This window comes from Callithrix jacchus, chromosome 12 (assembly GCF_049354715.1).
Source record: "Callithrix jacchus isolate 240 chromosome 12, calJac240_pri, whole genome shotgun sequence".
NCBI classification, from domain to species: Eukaryota; Metazoa; Chordata; class Mammalia; order Primates; family Cebidae; genus Callithrix; species Callithrix jacchus.
The window spans coordinates 79531611-79551765 of record NC_133513.1 but is presented as its reverse complement, the minus strand read 5'-3'; the positions used below and the strand labels follow the sequence as shown (position 1 = coordinate 79551765).

The 20155-nt window shown below is 36.2% G+C and overlaps 1 protein-coding gene across 7 annotated transcripts in view; it reads left to right on the top strand.

The window, feature by feature from the left end:
• Nucleotides 1–11175, top strand: part of LOC100390425 (neutral ceramidase) — an 89155-nt gene extending 77980 nt beyond the window's left edge. For all 7 annotated transcript variants that reach the window (XM_035268388.3, XM_035268385.3, XM_054243058.2 and 4 more), the window contains 3 exons: nt 3122–3181; nt 6151–6239; nt 8561–11175. In XM_035268388.3, coding sequence (XP_035124279.3) covers nt 3122–3181; nt 6151–6239; nt 8561–8750 — 339 coding nt within the window. In that variant the 3' untranslated portion in view covers nt 8751–11175. The remainder of the gene's footprint in view (nt 1–3121; nt 3182–6150; nt 6240–8560) is intronic.
• Nucleotides 11176–20155: the final 8980 nt, after the last annotated feature.

Genomic DNA, 20155 nt, shown 5'->3' with positions numbered 1-20155 from the left:
CAACATTCTATTCTCTATGAGTTTAACTCTTATAGGTTTTGTATATAAGTGAGATCCTGTGGTATTTATCTTTCCGTATCTGGCTTATTTCACTAAATCTAATGTTCTCCAGGTGTATCCATGTTGTGTCAAATGTCAGGATCTCATTTACTGCTGAATAGTATTCCATTGTGTATATGTACTACATTTTCTTTTTCCACTCATCCACTGATGGACACTTAGGTTGTTTCATATCTTGGGTATTTTGAACAGCGCTACAATAAACATGGAAATGCACATATCTCTTTAACAAACTGACGTCATTTCCTTTGGATATATACCCAGAAGTGATATTATTGTTTAATATTTTATAGTAGTTCTATTTTTAGAGAAATCTCTTACTGCTTTTCATGATGGCTGCACTAAGTCACATTCCCATGAGCAGTGTGCTAAAGTTACCCTTTTCTACAGTCTTATCAACACTTATCTTTTGTCTTTTTAAAATATATTCTAACAAGTGTGATGTGATATCTCATTTTAGTGTTAATTTGCATTTCTTTGATAATCACTGATGTTGAAAATTAAAAAAAATACCCTGTTGAGCATTTACATATCTTCTTTTGAGAAATGTTTATTCATGTCTTTTGCTTATTTTTAAATTGGGTTATTTGTTTTCTTGCTACTGAGTTGTTTGAGAACCCTATATATTTTGGATATTAACTCTTTATTGGATGTATAGTTTGCAAATGTGTTCTCCAATTCCTTAGGTAGTCTCCTCACTTTGTTAATTATTTCTTTGGTTGTGCAGAAACTGTTTAGTTTGCTATAATCACGTGTCTGTTTTTGCTTTTGCATTTGGGGTCATACTTAAAAAAAACCATTGCCTACACCAACTTCCTCTAGATTTTCTTTCAGTTGTTTTATAGTTTCAGGTCTTACATTTAAATCTTTAAACCATTTTTAATTTTTATATATGTTGTGAGATAAGAAACTTATACTTTCTTCCGCATGTGGATATTTTCCAGTACCATTTATTGAAGAGACTGTTTCTTCCCCATTGTGCATTGTTGGCAAATTGTCAAAAATCAATTTACCATAAATGTGTGGGCTTATTTCTGGGATCCATTGGTCTATGTGTCTGCTTTTAGGCCAGTACTATGCAGTGTTGATTACTATAGCTTTGTAGTATATTTGGAAGTCAGGTTGTGTGGTACCTTCAGCTTTGTTCTTTTTTGCTCAAAATCCAATGCAATGTTGAATAGAAGTTGTGAAACTGGACATTCTTGTCTTGTTTCTGATCTTAGTAGAAAAATATTGTTTTTCACCATTTAGTATGATGTTTTCTCTAGGAATTTTGTAGATTCTTTTTATCATGCTGAAAAAGTTCTCTTCTATACCTAGTTTATTGAGAGTTTTTGTCAGAAATAAGTGTCGGATTTTTGCAAATGGTTTTTTCTATTGTGGTGACAATGTGATTTTTGTCTTTTATTATTTTAATATGTCATTTGCATTAATTGGTTTTCAGATGTTAAATAAATACCATACCATTTAGTCATGGTGTATAACCCTTTTTAGATGTTGCTGATTTTGATTTGCTAATATGTTGTAAGGAGTTTTCTACTCATGTTCATGAGGGATATTTGTAGTTTTCTTTTTATGTGTTGTCTTTGCCTTTGGTATCAGGGCAATAGTAGTTTCAAAAATTAGTTGGGAAATGTTTTCTCCTTTACTTTCTGAAAAAGTATCCAAAAGATTGGCATTATTTACTCTTTAAATATTTGATTGGATAGACCAGCAAGGCCATATGGACCTGGGCTTTTCTTTATGGCAAAATTTTTATTACTAATTAAATTTCTTTACTTGTTATATGCCCATTCAGATTTCCTATTTTTTTTCCTTGCATCAATTTTGTGTCTTTTAAGGAATTTATCTTTATAGGAATTGGCATCTTTCTAGGAATTTTTCCATTTCATATGAGTTTAATTTGTTGATGTAATATAAAAGTTGTTATTGCTCATGGTAATCTTTTTTAATCCCTTTAATTTCTGAAGGGTTGACAATGACATCCCCTCTTTCTTTCTAATTTTGGTAATGTGTGTCCTCAAAGAACTAGTACTTAGTTTTATTGCTTTTACCTGTCATATTACCTTGCCTTTTTAGGCAAGGCCAGAACAGCTTTTCATCTTCAGCAAATCCCTTCCCCACTTCCCCCTGCACCCCCATCCCCTCACCCACTGAGGTAAAATCCTTTTGAATTATGAGGTTTTCCAGTCTGGTTTGGTGGGAACAGAACCTTGTCACATCTCTCTGTGAGCCTGGGGACTGTTCTCTGTAATTCTGTTAGCCCATTCTTTTCCTGGTTTCCAGTAGTTCCCTTACATGCATGCAAACTTGAGGGAGCTTTCTGCAAATCTCCAGATTTCTGTCTCTGTGCAGTATCCTCTCTGTGATACTCTGTGCTATAAACTCAAGACTGTTTGGCATTTGTGGGCTCCCACCTCCATATCCTCAGCTTAGACTGCCTGACTTGCCCTGAATTCTGCCTCCTTCTGCTGTGACCTGTAAACTCTGATGACATTGAGCTGGTGGATTACAGGGTTCATCTTTTTTTTTTGCTGCCACTCAAATATCACTGTCTTTCATTGTCACTTGAAAAACCATTGTTTAACATATATTTTGTCCAGTTTTTTAGTTGTTTCAGGTGGGAGGATAAATACACATCCTGACACTCCATCTCTTGTAAAAATATAAGCTTAACTATAAATGTAAGCATAAATTTGAGTCATCTGTGGAAAGTTTTGACTGTTCTGATTTAATTCAAATGATCCCTTGTATTTGTGTGGGAGAGAGGTGTAAGAAATTATCAAGGGCTGAAGAAGCCATTTTAATGTGCTGTCACTAATGTGAACTAAGCTCTAGATCTTCACTTGTGTCTGAATCTACCAAAAGCAAACTAATTGGTCAAACATTCCTATGTCCGTTGTTGCAAGGGTTAATATTCTTAGCAGATAACTTACTTGATTAAATAGAATGAAATCTATAAAGGCACCCTAAATCATAGAATTTGTAATAAATAATGCCCAAAATATGAGTATAGCAAGAATCCTTTTATTAAAGTTATTAAATGAATTTTTATTTTCAGGGAGAAGTTGCTGAAGTTATATTTGTAGGTGCTAATCCGAAGAATTCAGTACAAAACGAGGTAGGCATCAATGATTTTCTTTTACAAATGTAAATTTAGTTTTTAGCCATTCATTCATTTAAATATCCCTCTAGAGGTTAATAACATAAAGATAAAATGTGCCAACTTGTTTTCCATCTAATTTTATAGGTATGGGAAAATATTCAATAAGTACAGTTAATGTGGATTGAGTGGGGGTAAAAGCACACAGGAAACATATGATTGGCTCTATTTAGGACCATGTATAACATAATGCATGTATGACTGCATTGTCTGTCAAGATGTTAACTGCAATCCCATATATATATACACATACATATATATATATATATATATATATATATAGTTATGCACCATATATAATGACATTTCAATAAAAGATGAACTGTATTATGACAGTGGTCCCATGAGATTATAATACTGTACCTTTACTGTACCTTTTCTACATTTAGGTATGTGTAGATACACAAATACTTACCATTGTCTTACAATTGCCTACAACATTCAATACAGTAACGGGCTGTACAAATTTGTAGCCGAGGAGCCACAGGCTATACCATACAGCTTAGGTGTGTAGGAGGCTACTCTAAGTTTGTGTAAGTACATTCTGTGATGCTCATACAATGATGAAGTTGACTAATGATGCACTGCTCAGGATGTATCCGATGCATGGCTGTATTCAGATTTATTGAACTCTACCAAAAGTAGTGAAATAATCAAAGAGCCAAGTGAAGGACATGTGTCTTTGGCTCCTTCCTCTCTTTTTGGCCCTCTTCTCCTCCTCTACACCACCATCTCCGGTCCTAACTATACTGTTGTGGGATGGTCATGGATGCCTGGGTGGATACTCTCCTGACTTGGAGTCCTGGCCCATGTGCTTTGCTTTATCTTGCATTGGCCATTTCCCTATTCTTTACTACTGGTGCTAATGGTGCATTTATTTATCAAACCCAGAGAATGACATTCAAAATACATGTCCAATGCAAAAACAATAAAGAAGTACAGAAAATAGAATATATAAGTGCTCTTACATCCACAAACCTGCTTTCCAGGGGTAATAGTTGTTAAGAGCTTTTTTATAAAGCATATCAGACTTGTTTTTATCATTATATGATACACTATATACATATGTAATGTATCTATTAATAAAATTAATTTATACAAGCAATAACTGGACACATTCTAGTTGTAAAAACTCAATAAAAAATTTGTAGTGAAAAAAGAGTGGGCATATGACTATGATTTCAAGGGCATGGTTTTTACTATGGCTGAGGATGCATTACTTCTATCAATGAGCTATTCTTCCTAGGGCCCATAGTCACTTGTAATCCAAAATACCTTTCTTCCAAAAGAACATTCCCATTGCTGTTCATTAAAATGTCATTATTGCCAAGATAACAATTGTGGTGATATGACATTCTCAAATATGACATTGGGGGAAAATCTTAGGTAGTCATTATGCACCTGTTTGAAATAATTTCTTTAGGAAGTCTTGATATTCTGAAGATATCAATGTATCAAAACTGCAGGTTTAGCTGTCATTTGATATCCCTGGGGTAGAGAAATTCTATCATCATTATTGCCATTGAGAAGCAGAAGAACAAAACATTTAAAATACTGTAGTGATAATAGAATTAATTTCAAAGAATGCTCTGGGACCTGGTATGAAACAATTTCCAGCACCCTTCTTTATTAGTAATCATCATCACTATTTACGGAATCCTTACTATTTTGCAGGTACTATTTGCAAATGTTCCTATTAAAGTGCTTTATGTTCATTAGCACATGATTAATTCCATCCTTATGACTACCCAATGAGTTAAATTTTATTACCCCGATTTTACAGACAAATAAACTGAGGCCTAGAGAGATAAAGTAACTTGTATTAACTAGTCATGCATCTGGAACAGATTACGGTAGAGCAGTTGGGAAATGATTGTCATATGTTTTATCTCTGATATTCACAGGCCTAGACTTGTTCTTCAGCCTATACTCTAGATGTATTCAAAGGGTCTATCATATCTTCTCCATCTAAGGCTTTTGCAATGTCATTTGCCCTAGACAGAAATAGCTCTCTTTACAAGTTCTTATGGTTATGAAAACTTCTTTATTGAATGTAATTCATCAGTTGAATACTTAGAGGAGAATAATAAACAGTTACATGGTCCACATGTAAATAAGTGATCCATTTAGCAAAAGGTTATTTGAGTGCCAGTAAGTGACAGATGTAAAAGACTGTGATAAATATAGGTGAATTAGACATGTGCTTTTAAGGGTCACAATCTCAAGGATTTTAAGGGATAATGACAACTTATAGCCTTTGTCTTTATTAACTTTGTCATATTCAAATCTGTGCTTTGTTTGAGGCTAAATTCTTGGTCTAAAACAAATTCTTCTATTATAATACCCTTCCAATGAGAAAATAAAATCTTTTTGTGATGTGGTTTCTAGGAATCTATTATAAAAAAAATCTAGAGATCTCTTTTATCGCCCCAGGATAGAAAAGACTTATGTATCCTTTTTAATTCTTTCACTCAGGGAGATACGTTAACTAGTAATTCATTCACCTGGAGATGGAAAATAAATGAAACTTTACTATTTTCCCTTCTGAATCTTGAGGTTTCTAGAGAAAGTCTTGGGATATATAGATCATTAAGCATGTCATGAAAAGGCTTGACTTACACCTTTTTAAAATCTCAAGTAGGTTTTATTCCTAGCCTCTTTTCTGCCCTAATTTCCAAAATTTGCTATTAACGCTAAAATTATACTACTTTCAAATTTCTAAAAAAGTCATGTTTTTTTAATAGACTTAGATAAATTAACATTCTGAATACATTCCATAGAATGTTAAGAGGAAAACCTAAGAATTTGGATGAAATTCTAACACAAGGTATTGGTAGGCTAACATATGGTCAACAAGGGGAGTATTTACAGACAGGTTTCTTCTGTGACTGCGCAGCACCTGATAAGTTTTATTAACTGCATTTCAGACCCATCAGACCTTCCTCACTGTGGAGAAATATGAGGCTACTTCAACATCCTGGCAGATAGTGTGTAACGATGCTTCCTGGGAGACTCGGTGAGCGTATCTATTGAATATTTTTGTCTTTCAAGCTTTGAAAACAGTTGGCTTGTAATGCAGGGAAGGCAAATGAAAAGACTGGCTCAATATACGGTATTAATGATATCAAATTCCCAAGGAGCTTTCTGGACATATTTAATTGATTTATTGGATTTTATTTTGATTATATTTTTCTACAAAACAGTGTAGTCTGTGCTTCTATAAGATTAGGTGTTAATGAGGTTATGGCTTCCATTCTTACAGACATGTAAAAACTAATTAGCTTTCTTGAAAATTGGTTGAAAGGAATATAGAGTAAAAGTGTTGAGATTTCTCTGTAGAGCCTGGTATTTCTATAGGGAAACTGAGTCTACATCTGACATGTATTGCATGTTTGTATAAGATCAATGATTCTTCATTTGAGTTACTGAAACATTATATACTCGGGTGCTTAATGACTTGAGCAAGGAGATAATATGCTCATGCAATTTCCTCAGAGAGACATATCTCTTTGCCTTTTGCTACCAAATTCCCGAGCTGAATAGGTATTTTGAAGATTTGACAATGTGCCTGAAATAAGACAATATTTCTGTTCCCAAGCCTATAAATTCCACATTCCAGGACAGTGGCATGGAAGTGGGTACAGTTTTTGGCAATTTGTGTCTAATTCAGATTGCATCAAACTAAGTGGTATTAGTTTGTTAAATGTAAGTATGTTAGTATGGTTCAGATGGTTAAATGAAAATGAGAATTTGGCCATGGCCCATTTGATAGCCATATACAAATACGGACATAATTTTTTCTTTGGTATTTAGAACTCTAGGGTGTAGGTAAATTTTGAAACAAGTAATGTATATTTATTGTTAAGAAGGTTATACAAGTAATAAAAAATGATTTGTTTACATCCTAAAAGTTTTTAGCTAATAGTCAATACTGAGGTGATGTTTAGATCTCTGCCTTGTTCATTCACAGCAGTATAATCAAATATTTGTTGAGAGTACTGAACCTATCACTGTGCTCAACATTCTGTTGAGCACACTCTCTGTGCCTAAGAGATTCACTTTCAACATAACTCAGGATGTCAGTCAGTTAGCCCATTGTATCTCACTGAGTCTAGAAGAGTATCTGAACTCTCTGCTGTGATCTGCAGGAACCAACATGATCTGGTTCCATCTGTTTCTCCTCTCAACCATTCTTCCATGGTGTACTATTCCCTGTACCAACTGACCTGCTTTCTGCTTTTTGGCCACATTAAGTTTGTTCCTGCTTTGGACACTTCATATTTTCAGTTCCTTCCTCTTAGAATGTTTTTTCCTCCAGATTTCTGCATACTCAGTTTAAACAACATCTCCCTTAAAAAGCTTCTGTCTTGTTTTCTACATTACACTTGTCATTCTTAAGATGTTCATATTTATTGCTTTGTTTGTTTATTGCATTTATTTTCATCCTCAACCCAGTAGAACATAAGCTTCATATTGGGACCATGTCTGTCTTGCTCCTTACTGTACTCTCAGTACTTCTAGAAAAGAGTTGGGTACCTGTATTCGTTAAATATATGTATATAATTATAAATTTATTATTATTATTATTATTATTTTTTTAATTTTTTATTGGATTATAGGTTTTGGGGTACATGAGCAGAGCATGCAAGACAGTTGCGTAGGTACACACATGGCAGTGTGCTTTGCTTTTCTTCTCCCCTTCACCCACATTTGGCATTTCTCCCCAGGCTATCGCTCCCCACCTCCCCCTCCCACTGGCCCTCCCCTTTTCCCCCCAATAGACCCCAGTGTTTAGTACTCCCCTTTCTGTGTCCGTGTGTTCTCATTTTTCATCACCCACCTATGAGTGAGAATATGTGGTGTATATATAAATATTTATATTATATATAAATATATTTATTATTATTTATAAATGTATACATATAAATATATATTAATATAAATATATATAATAATATTTATATTATATATTTATATATTTAACAAATGAATCTCGATGTGAAAGTAAGGGCTAAAAGAGTGCTTTGCAATTCTACAGCAGGAAAGACATCTTGTGGCTATCAAGTAAGTTTTCCTGGGATAAATAAAGTTTAGGTAGGTAGAAAGGTAGAACAAGTAAAGCTGTTTCTACAAATTGCTGTTTTTTAAAGTTTCTCTTTTAGAAAATAGACATTTTTGTCTGTTTTGGTCATTGCTGTATCCTCAACTTCTAGATAGTGCCTTGCTCATTGTAGGTAGTCCCTGATTATTCCTTGAATGAATAATCATGTATTTTTCTAATTACACATTTTTAAGAGTAAAATTGAGCCTTGCTTGTTGTTTGTTTTCTGTCAACAGTTTTTACTGGCACAAGGGACTCCTGGGTCTGAGTAATGCAACAGTGGAATGGCATATTCCAGACACTGCCCAGCCTGGAATCTACAGAATAAAATATTTTGGACACAATCGGAAGCAGGACATTCTGAAGCCTGCTGTCATACTTTCATTTGAAGGCACTTCCTCCGCTTTTGAAGTTGTAACTACTTAGTGCAAAGTTGACAGATCATTTAAAGAACAGCTTTACTCTGTACACATTATATAAGTGATTTCAAATGAATGTGAACTAGTGAACTACTATGTTGACTTCTATAATTGTCCGTATTTGGGGACAGTTTACTGAGAATGGGCAGAGGGATGTGTGTGTGTGTGTGTGTGTGTGTGTGTGTGAGAGAGAGAGAGAGAGAGAGAGAGAGAGAGAGAGAGAGAGAGAGAGAGAGGGGAGAGACGTTTGTCTCATATATCTTGTTCCAGCAGCCATTTACCTAAAGCATGATTTCCTTTGAGGCCTTGGGGTTGTTTAAGGGAGACTCCCTTTAATATAAAACCTCTAAAATGTTAGTGAGAATGGTTGAATACATGTGAACAATGTTTAACCTATTTATTTATATAGAGAGTTATTGAATGTTAGTACGGGGAAAGTTTATAGGAATCATCTAGTTTTATCCTTCATCTTACAGATGAGAAAAATGGTATTTTCCCCTAACCACATTTACAAAATAAGATATAAACCTTGACCATAAATGTATGAGTCTAAACTAGAGAAACAAAATCAGCATGTCAGTTTTCCTTCATTCAAAATAACATATAGTCTTTCTAAGAAGTCGCTCTGGGGTTAACATGCTTAGTTCAGAGTTGTGGATGCTCAAATCATCTCTGGAATTGCCTTTAGAACCCAATTACTAGAAAGTCAGACTTGCACTATTTTGGTCATGCCTTGTGTTTTCCTAAGTGTCCTTATCCCACTGGATTGTGTCCCTTATTCCCCAGACTTATTCTAAATGATTTTTTGACTCTTTTCATTAATCAAATTCACCCCAAACCACAAAGCTTTGCCATTAGTGTAGATATTAAAAGTGTTACTGGCTGGGAAGGCACTCCTCAGAGCAGAAGTTCTAAATTAATTTATCTGTTCTTTTATCATTTGCTCACTCACTCACTCACTCACTCATGGACCCATTTAATCATAGAATACTTAAGGTTTATATGTCCAGAATTATACTAGTGCCTGGGCCTTGATAATTAGTGAAACTGTATTTGGGATGAATGTGTAAGTGTCAAAAGGTCAGTATTATGAAGGAGAAAATATTCAACTTAATATGTAAATCTTCAAGTTACATCTTGTATATCATCTGTGTTGGGTGGGAGGGAAGAGGCTCCAAACAGTTTGCTAAATACTATTTTCAAAGTTATTTTTGGGCATTGCAAAATACCTCGCCTCATGTCCCAAAGAATGAGATATGACAATCTGGCACTGATTGCCTGAAAGTACTAATTGCATTTATAATTATTAGTTAACTAGGCGCTCCCAGACTGCAAAGCAAATGTCTAAACCCCAGACCATACCTTTGTATGTATGTAAAACCTTTAGCATATTAGGGAAAAAATTAATCTGTATTTCAAAAATAAACTTTGAGGTTTGAAAATAAAAACAATATTAATAATGATAATATTAACATCCATTTATGTATGACTTAATCTCTACATAATTTATTGAATCAGAATGAACCTGGAACTGGTTTTGATGAATTGGTATCCTAGAGGCTGTTTCTATGAACATTAACTGCTGGAGGATTAGGCAATCAGGGTTTCCAAGGCTTGTGATAATTTTTCTAATGACACCACAGTATTTATTGTAAAATTTAGGGAGCCTAAAAGAACAAGTGATTCCAAAAGTAGCTGACCACAGACAAGAAAATTATATTAGAACTCATGATATGGTTTTTAGAAGTATTTGTTATTACTCAGAAGGGTTCATGAATCATTTTCCACTACCTCCATTCCTCCTATTGAAGCTTCCCTCAATCTGCTTGTGATTCCTGACAGCTCACTGGCAACTGTACTGAGGTGGACACTGTATTATCTACTCATCCTTCTGCACCCAGCACTCTTGGCCCCAGATAACCCACAGAAACCTATTTTCTCACCACCTGACATTTCTTCTAGGCCATGCAATTCTATTTTTGTAGTTTATGTGTAAAAAATAAGACCAAATTCCTGCATTATCAATATCAGTTATTCGCCAGCATGTAACAGAATATCATGAAGTAATTGAACTTATCTGCTAATATAAAAAGACAGATCCAATTCGTGTCTGTGGCTGTTGTAGGGGGTGGCTCACTGGAGCCAAACCATGTGGTGGAAACTTCTGAAACTGATGGTGAAAGTGGAATATGGCAGATAGGGTAGGTAGGAGAACAATTTTGGAGATTTTGTTTCTCATGTTAAAGTGTCTGCGTTTTATTTGCCATACCCTGCCTACTCTGGTTTTAAGGATTCTGTGACTTCTTCAAAAAACACTGAATGATCTCTTTTCCAGGTCTAGATTTTTCAATGAGTACTATGTAAAATTGTCAATATTCAGTGGAATATTTAATAATAAATTAAGAATTACACTCATAGAAGTATTTTTAATTGAGAGGTAATGGAGACACTTTTTTTTTTAAAAGAGATGGAACAAAAGGGGAGTACTAAACACTGGGGTCTATTGGGGGGAAAAGGGGTGGGCCAGTGGGAGGGGGAGGTGGGGAGGGATAGCCTGGGGAGAAATGCCAAATGTGGGTGAAGAGGAGAAGGAAAGAAAAGCACACTGCCATGTGTGTTCCTACGCAACTGTCATACACGCTCTGCTCATGTACCCCAAAACCTAAAAACCAATAAAAAATTAAAAAAAAAAAAAGGTGGTAGATTACATGTAAATTAGGTTGTAAAGTGATACAAATGACTTGTAAGTAACCACTGAAGCGCAAGGGAACTACTTCTTTATCAGTTTCTTCCCAACTTCTGAAGCTCTGTTGCTGGTGAAACACATATATGTTTGGTATTTCTTTTATTTTCTTACGTTTTTTTTTTTTTTTTTACTAGTTCGGCAAAAAAATTTCCTAGGCAGGTAGCTAACTATGAAATTATTTTATGAGCTAATTCTGAACCTAAATACCAAGAATGAATTCACTTATGAATATCCTTTTCTAATGTGGCCTCTTATGCTTCTCTTCCAATGATAGAAAGCTTACTGTCTTTTTCTAATATTAGCACATGGATTCTATCTTTAACCAAAAGGTTTTATCACTAAATGAACTTCTCATTTGTTTAGTTCTTCCAAATGATGCTTTTGCTTCCTGGGTATTGAACCTGACTTGCTGGTTTATATTGGCTTCTAAAATTTTAGAGTGATAGGGCATCAGAGACAGAAATTTGCACATTCCTTACACAATTAGTTAGAATGCATTCAGCTGTAACTCACAAAATATTCCTGATTAGCGTCCATCCAAACACTGAAGACATTTATAATCTCACATAGCAGTAAGTCTTATCACCTGAGGTGATAAATTCAGGTTTGGTGTAGCCACTCAGTGGCTTTTCTTAACATAGTGACTTAATTCTTAGGCTTATCCTCTTAGTTAAAAGATAGCTACCTCATGTCTACATACAACTAAATGCAGCAGCAAAATGGGAGAAGAGAGTACTCTTTATAATCCCCTTTTGGAAGGTAGAAAATAGTAGGAACACAAGTAGAATTTTCCTTTTATTTCCTTGTTCAGAACTGTGCCACACAGCTACTCTTAGCTGCAAGGGAGCCTGGAAAGAAGAATATTTAGTACTTTGTGCTTCTAGAGAGGTAGGCAAGTTCTGATAGTAAGAAAGTAGAGTAGCTGAAGTAGCTGTCATAAAACCGTGTCAGACAAGACATTAGTTACGCTACAACATTAGAGATTTTATTTCTTGATCTCATGACCTGTCCATTGGGGTTAGTTGAAGGATCTGTTCCACATCTCACATAGGTTCACAGCCTGACAGAGACTTTCATTCTAAACATTCTTCCATTGTTAGGGGACGGGAACAGGTGCTTCCATGACTGGGGGAAGGGACAGTTCATGAAGCTCCCACATTACTGTGCATTTTTCACTGGGCAGGTGATAGAACCAGGATATTTGTAAGCAGCCCTAAATGCTACCACAATGGGCAAACAATAATATCTGCTGCTCTTTGAAATAATTATAACTAGTTTTACTCTAGAAATGTGTTTTAGAAAAGAACACACCTTGGAATCATGATGAAAAAAATTGCTTTCTATATTGCAGAATCTGTACATTCCTTTAACAGAGTTATATCAAGCACCTATATACTTTATGACAGAAATTACTCTAAGTCCCAAGATAAAATAATAATGAAGGCAAAGCTATTCCCTGCCAAAAGGAACTTAAAGTTTAACGAACAAAGCAAACAGATAAACCACAGGGTGATTAGAGGGGGAACCTAATATGGTCTTGGGAATGTTTCAGTAAGTTTCCTGGAAGAAATAACATCTAAGCTAAGACTTAAAAGATATGTAGAAATTAGAAGAAATTAGAAGAAAGGCAATGGTGTGTGCATGTATGTGTGTGTGTGTTTATGTGTATGTCTGTGTACTGGACAAGTAGACTATTCCATGTAGAGGGAATATTGAGTGCTTTATCAAGGCTGTAGTTGGAGTATAAGGAAAGAGTTGACAGTGAGGCAGCACTAAACTTTGCCTTCACAAATAGCATTGGTTTTGTACTTGTATTAGCATTTTCCCCCCTTGAGACTATTCCCCTATTACATAATTGTCCTTGAATGTATTTGCCATTTGCTCTAATAATAAACTACACTTTTTATAACCAAAAAACTTATCTGGCTCCCAGTTTCTGGTGCCACTGTGTGTCATCCTTCTGTCTTTGGGACTAAAACCCTGCCCATAGACGAACCCTTGGAATTGAATTTATTAAGATACTTCTGTTGTTCCTGTTTCTGGATTTTTTTTTTTTTTACCATAATGAAAACTAAGAAGCCTGGGTTTACAGTCTCAATACTAGCTAGAGGAGAATAGGAGATCTGCTGTCCCTGTCTGAAATTAGATGTCTAGAAATATTGGCTTGACTATATTCTCTGTCTTATTGTATTTTTCATATTCAATATAAAAGATTTACCCTTCTATCCAGACCAAAATAAGCTAAATGGACAAAGAACTTAATATTCCAGCAATTTCAAGTTTAGGACAAAGTCCAACCACATCCCCTAAATGGCCAAGGGACAGTAATGATAATGTGAAGAAAGACAGCCTTAAGTGGAATTTTGAGAAACTAGTGTCTGTGATTTTATAAAGTTGATTCCACGCTCATGAGGAGAATACATCCTCTGCATGGCTTTCCCACACTGTGTATGGTGTTATGCTCATTTGTTACCTGTCTCTTCTCAGTTTCTCTTAATATCAATAATCCACTAATGCAAGAAGTTTCACAGGGACTGGAAGGTCATTCATAACTGAGGAACATAAATGGGAAATTGTATAAAGATAAGAAAGAACCTGGGCTTTGAAGTCTGGTCAATTTGTGATTATTTAACTTCCTTGGTTTATGAAATAATAATAGTAATAATGACCTATAATTGCTATGAGGTTAAGTTAATGTTTATGAGAGGGTGTTTTGGAAACTAACTAATTCAAATCCTACCACCTAACCAATATCAGAGCATGAGTAAATTGCTTAGTTTTGTAAAGCCTTGGTTTCTTCCTCTCAGTTGCTTAATATAAAAAATGAGAACAATAATATCACTTATGTTTTTAGGTTGTAAGGTTAAAATAAGGTACAGTTCTTGGCACAGTGCCTGGTATATGTATACATTTAATTTACTGAGCTGTTAATTTCATTAGATGTTACTGAATATTATAGGAGATATTGCATGTAAGTATCTGGAAAATAATAGAAACTAAAAAATTCTTCCATTGAGTCATGGTTAGTCCCAAAGACTATATTTTCCCTGATATTTTTCAAAGTTGTGCTTTGGCATGCCTGATACTAGTATAAAAAGAATTAGAATGAGGAGAGAAATTAGTACAATGGTTTAGACTTAGGTAATGAGATCACAACTAGAACAAGAATAATGGCCCTAGGAGTAGGTCAAAAGGGTTTGGTTGTATAAAATTCTGGAGTTACAATGGACTGAATGTACTCATTGGCTGGATAAGGTAGGGGGAAGGCAGTTAAAACTCCCCAGACTCTAAAATATTTGGGTTATAGTAATGGTATAAGCAAGAGCCAGGGTAAAAGGCAGCAGATTTCAGAGAGATGATGATATATCTAGTTTTGGATGTCTGAGACTTTGACAAGATGTAGCAAAGTCCAGCACACAGTGGAAAATGTGGAGTAGAGACACTAGAGAGAAAGTAGGGCAAAAGATCAGATATATGGGAAGCATCAACTTCAAATTGATAGTTGAAATCAAGGAAGTTGATGACTTTGCAAAAGGGAAGGCATATAGGAAGGAGACAAGAGACTGGGATGACAGGCCTTTTGGAGCCACCTAGTTTAAGGATGATGAGGAGAAGAAGGGCCAGAAAGTAATATTACTAAGAAGAAACAATTAGGAGAAGGGGTAGTGTATCAGTATGTTTTCACATTGTTGATAAAGACATACCTGATACTGGACAATTTACAAAAGAAAGAGGTTTAATGGACTTATACAGTTCCACGTGGTTGGGGAAGCCTCACAGTCATGGTGGAAGGCAAGGAGGAGCAAGTCACATCTTACATGGATGGCAGCAGGCAAAGAGAGAGAGCTTGAGCAGTGGAACTCCTATTTTTAAAACCATCAGATCTTGTGAGACTTATTCCTTATAACAAGAACAGCATGGGAAAAACTGGATCTTCTCTATCACTGGGTCCCTCCCACAACACGTGGGATTTATGGGTACTACAAGATGAGATTTGGCTGGGGACACAGAGCCAAACCAAAGCAGGAAAAAAGAACTCCAAGCGGGTCAATTGCATCAAATGTTGTAAAGAAGCTTAAAGGGATAAGGTCTGAATTAAGCCTTTGAAACTTGACAGCAATTTCATAAGAATGGAAAAGGATTGTAAGGAGTTGGGGAGTTTTATTAGGTTGACTGGCTGTGGCAGAGACCGTTAGACTCTGCACCACAATCTGCTCTCCCATTCTTCCATAGTGATAGTTTTAACTGGTAATGGGTTAGGACTGTATTTCCCAGCTTTGGTACAGCCCAGGGCTGCCTCTAGAAGCTGTTTATAGCTATATGGCTAAGTTCTGTTCAATGAGGTGAGAGAAGTGATGTGTTCTAGTTCCCTCTTGTGCTCACAAAAGTAATGGGCATATGCTCCTGATATGATTTGTATCTGAATCTGCACCAAATTTTATGATGAACTGTAAGCCCTAATGTTTGAGGTTGGGGCTGGTGAGAAGTGGTTGGATCATGGGGGCAGTTTCTCATGAATGGTTTAGCACCATTTTCTTGGCACTATTCTCATGATAGTGAGTGAATTCTCAAGAGATCTGGTTGTTTAAGTGTCTAGCACCTTCCCACTCATGCTCTCGCTTGTTCCTGCTCCCATTATGTGAAATCTATCACTCTTTGCCTTAGGCCATGATTGTAAGCTTCTGGAGGCCTCCCCAGAAATCAAGCAGTTGCAGCATGATGCTTTCCGTACAGCCTGAAGAACTGAGAGCCAATTAGACTTCTTTTCTTTATAAGCTACTCAGTCTCAGCTCGCTTTCTCTTTCTTTCTTTCCTCTTCTTTCTTTTTTTCTTTCTTTCTTTCTTCTTTCTTTTTTCTTTCTCTTTCTTTCTTTCTTTTTTTCTTTCCTATTTCTTTCTGATGGAGTCTCACTATGTTGCTCAGACTGGAAGGCAATGGTGTGATCTCAAATCACTGCAACATCCACCTCCCAGATTCAAGCAATTCTCCTATCTCAGCCTCCTGAGTAACTGGGACTACAGGCACACACCATCATGCCCGGCTAATTTTTGTATATTTTTTTAGAGACAGGGTTTCACCATATTGGTCAGGTTGGTCTTGAACTTCTGATATCAGGTGATCCACCTGCCTCGACCTCCCAAAGTGCTGGGATTACAGGTGTCAGCCACCACACCTGGTTCAGGTATTTCTTTATAGCAATGAAAGAATGGACAAATACAACTCCCTTGCCCTAATTTCCTTCTTAGTAGGTGTGTAATGAAATGTATCTGCAAAAGCCTACAGATGGAAACTCCATGTTGAAGATGGCAATAATATAAAAATCCCAGCATCTCTGATAGTTCAGCATTGCTAAATCATAGGATTATTAACTGAAAGGAAAATAAAGTTCCATCTCATTTTTCACTGTAACATCTCATTGTTAAAGCATCTGAAACTGGATTCAAAATGATATACCTATAATAGCCCCATGAAGGCTACCATTTAGACACTTTTTCTACTGTGGTTAGAACAAATATTAACATATTTGTATATGATCAGAAAGCAGGTTTTTACTAGTTGACCTGTTGAAAAGGATATGGTGGCCTCTTTGTTTTTTGACTCTCTAAGTTGTTATGGGTTGAAATGTGGATCCCCAAAATGATGTGTTGGGATCCACTATGGAAGTCCTAGCCCTCAGTATTGCAAATAAGAATGAAGTCATTTGCAATGAAGTCATTGCAGATGGGATTAGTTAGGATGACATCATACTGGAGTGAAGTGGGCCCATAATCCAACATGACTTGTGTTTTTATAGAAAGAATGCCACACAGAGAGACACATACAGAAAGAATAAAATGTGAACATGAAGGCAGAGATCAGAGTGATGTCTCTACAAGCCAAGCAAATGACTGCCAGAGATTGCCAGGAACCACCAGAAGCTAGGAGGCCCACATAGAACAGATTCTTTTTACAGCCCTCAGAAGGAGCCAGCACTGCTGACACTTCGATCTTGAACTTCCAGCCTCCAGAATCATGAGACAATACATTTCTGTTGTTTAGGCCACCCCATCTGTGGTACTTTGCTATGGCAGGCTTTGGAAATAAATACACTGGTCAATAGATTGACGTCTTCCCCTTTAGTCACCTTCTAAAAGAGATTCTTGGGTGCCTTCCAGTTTAGAGGACCAGTTAATTATGTATCTTCTTTACTTTCCTGGGTAACATGGTCATTTTATGGCAAGTGATCTTGTCTGTCATTGGTTGCCTGTGAATGTCATCTATCATTGTCAAAGATGATAGCAAATCCTGAAACTAATTTACATACCATTAAATGCCAAATGAATCAGCTGGGATGCAGCTCAAACTAAAATTTTACAGAGAATAAATATGCTACAATTTTGGGAATTGATCTTTTATGAGTTGTGGGTAAGTGTGAATATCTATTAGATATATTTAGAAGTTGACAGAATCAGGAGGAATATTATACATGTTTCTTCTCAGTTGCAGTTGAACTGAGTTGGTCTTTTTCCTCTCCAATTTATTATGCAAGTACGATAAACTCTGCAGCAAATAGGGAAAATGTCTATGTATAGTCCATCTTTCTGTTTACATGGAGGCAAAACCAGAAAGGAATCGTGATGTACTTTAAAAAATGTGGTAGGCCTAGTTTTAAATTAAGGCAGAAAATGGTTATATTCAGAATGTAGAAAGGTATTGCAGAAAGTAGTATTTTTTTCTCTCTGTAAGTAATTCAGTTTACATTTAAATATGTGAATATATTCTATTTCAGGAAATGCATTTATGAATAAAGGATGCTGTACAGACTCTATTGAGGAGAGATCTTCCAATCTTTGGGGGGCATTTTATTTTCTTTAAATTAAGCAGTGTCCACCTTTTAGCATAAAATGTAGCAGGATCCTGCAGAAATACTATGTTTCTTCCTTGCTGGGGAATATGAAGTCTTCCCAGGGAAGCCTGAGGATTCTCTTCCATATGTAGTTTTCTTCAGAACAGAAAATGAAATACAGCATATTCTCACTCATAGGCAGGTGATGAAAAATGAGAACACATGGACACAGGGAAGGGAGTACTACACACTGGGGTCTATTGGGGGGAATAGGGGAGGGACAGCAGGGGAGAGCTGGGGAGGGATAGCCTGGGGAGAAATGCCAAATGTGGGTGAAGGGGAGGAGGGCAGCAAAACACACTGCCATGTGTGTACCTATGCAACTATCTTGCATGTTCTGCACATGTACCCCAAAACCTAAAATGCAATAAATAAAAAATTAAAAAATAAAAAAAATAAAGATATTTGACCATGGACTGGGTACTGGATGATGTTACAGGGTTACTGTGAGGAGCATTGTGAGAATTCTGCTCTGATTCCAACCTTAGACTGTCATTGAGTATTTTGAGACTTCAAAAAAATTTATTACGGAAATTTTGAAACATACGAGCAACAAGAGGGGATAGTCCGATGATACTCCACCTACCCCATTGTCCAGCTTCAGAAGGTACTAACATTTCACTAATGTTGTTTCATCTGTCTCCTCAGCATTCTCAGGAATAGAGAGGGTGGTTGAGCTGGAGAGTATTTAACCTGTAAATAGATTAGTATATTTTTCTAACAGATAAAAACTTAAAGAACAATCTTAACTACAGGGTCATTCTCATGTCTAACAAAGTTAACAGTAACCCTGTAACATCATCCAGTACCCAGTCCATGGTCAAATTTCTTTATTTTTTAATTTTTTAATTTTTTATTTATTGCATTTTAGGTTTTGGGGTACATGTGCAGAACATGCAAGATAGTTGCATAGGTACACACATGGCAGTGTGTTTTGCTGCCCTCCTCCCCTTCACCCAGATTTGGCATTTCTCCCCAGGCTATCCCTCCCCAGCTCCCCTCTGCTGTCCCTCCCCTATTCCCCCCAATAGACCCCAGTGTGTAGTACTCCCTTCCCTGTGTCCATGTGTTCTCATTTTTCATCACCTGTCTATGAATGAGAATATGCGGTATTTCATTTTCTGTTCTTGTGTCAGTTTGCTGAGGATGATGTTCTCCAGATTCATCCATGTCCCTACAAAGGACACAAACTCATCGTTTTTGATTACTGCATAATATTCCATGGTGTATATGTGCCACATTTTCCCAGTCCAGTCTATCATCGATGGGCCTTTGGGATGGTTTCAGTCTTTGCTATTGTAAACAGTGCTGCAATGAACATTCGTGTGCATGTGTCCTTATAGTAGAATGATTTATGGTCCTTTGGATATATACCCAGTAATGGGATTGCTGGGTCAAATGGAATTTCTATTTCTAAGACCTTGAAGGAATCGCCACACTGTCTTCCACAATGGTTGAACTAATTTACACTCCCACCAGCAGTGTAAAAGTGTTTCTATTTCTCCACATCCTCTCCAGCATCTGTTGTCTCCAAATTTTTTAATGATCGCCATTCTTAATGGCATGAGATGGTATCTCAATGGGTTTTGATTTGCATCTCTCTAATGACCAGTGATGATGAGCATTTTTTCATATGTTTGTTGGCCTCACGTATGTCTTCTTTTGTAAAGTGTCTGTTCATATCCTTTGCCCATTTTTGAATTGCCTTGTTTGTTTTTTTTCCTGTAAATCTGTTTGAGTTCTTCGTAAATTCTGGATATCAGCCCTTTGTCAGATGGG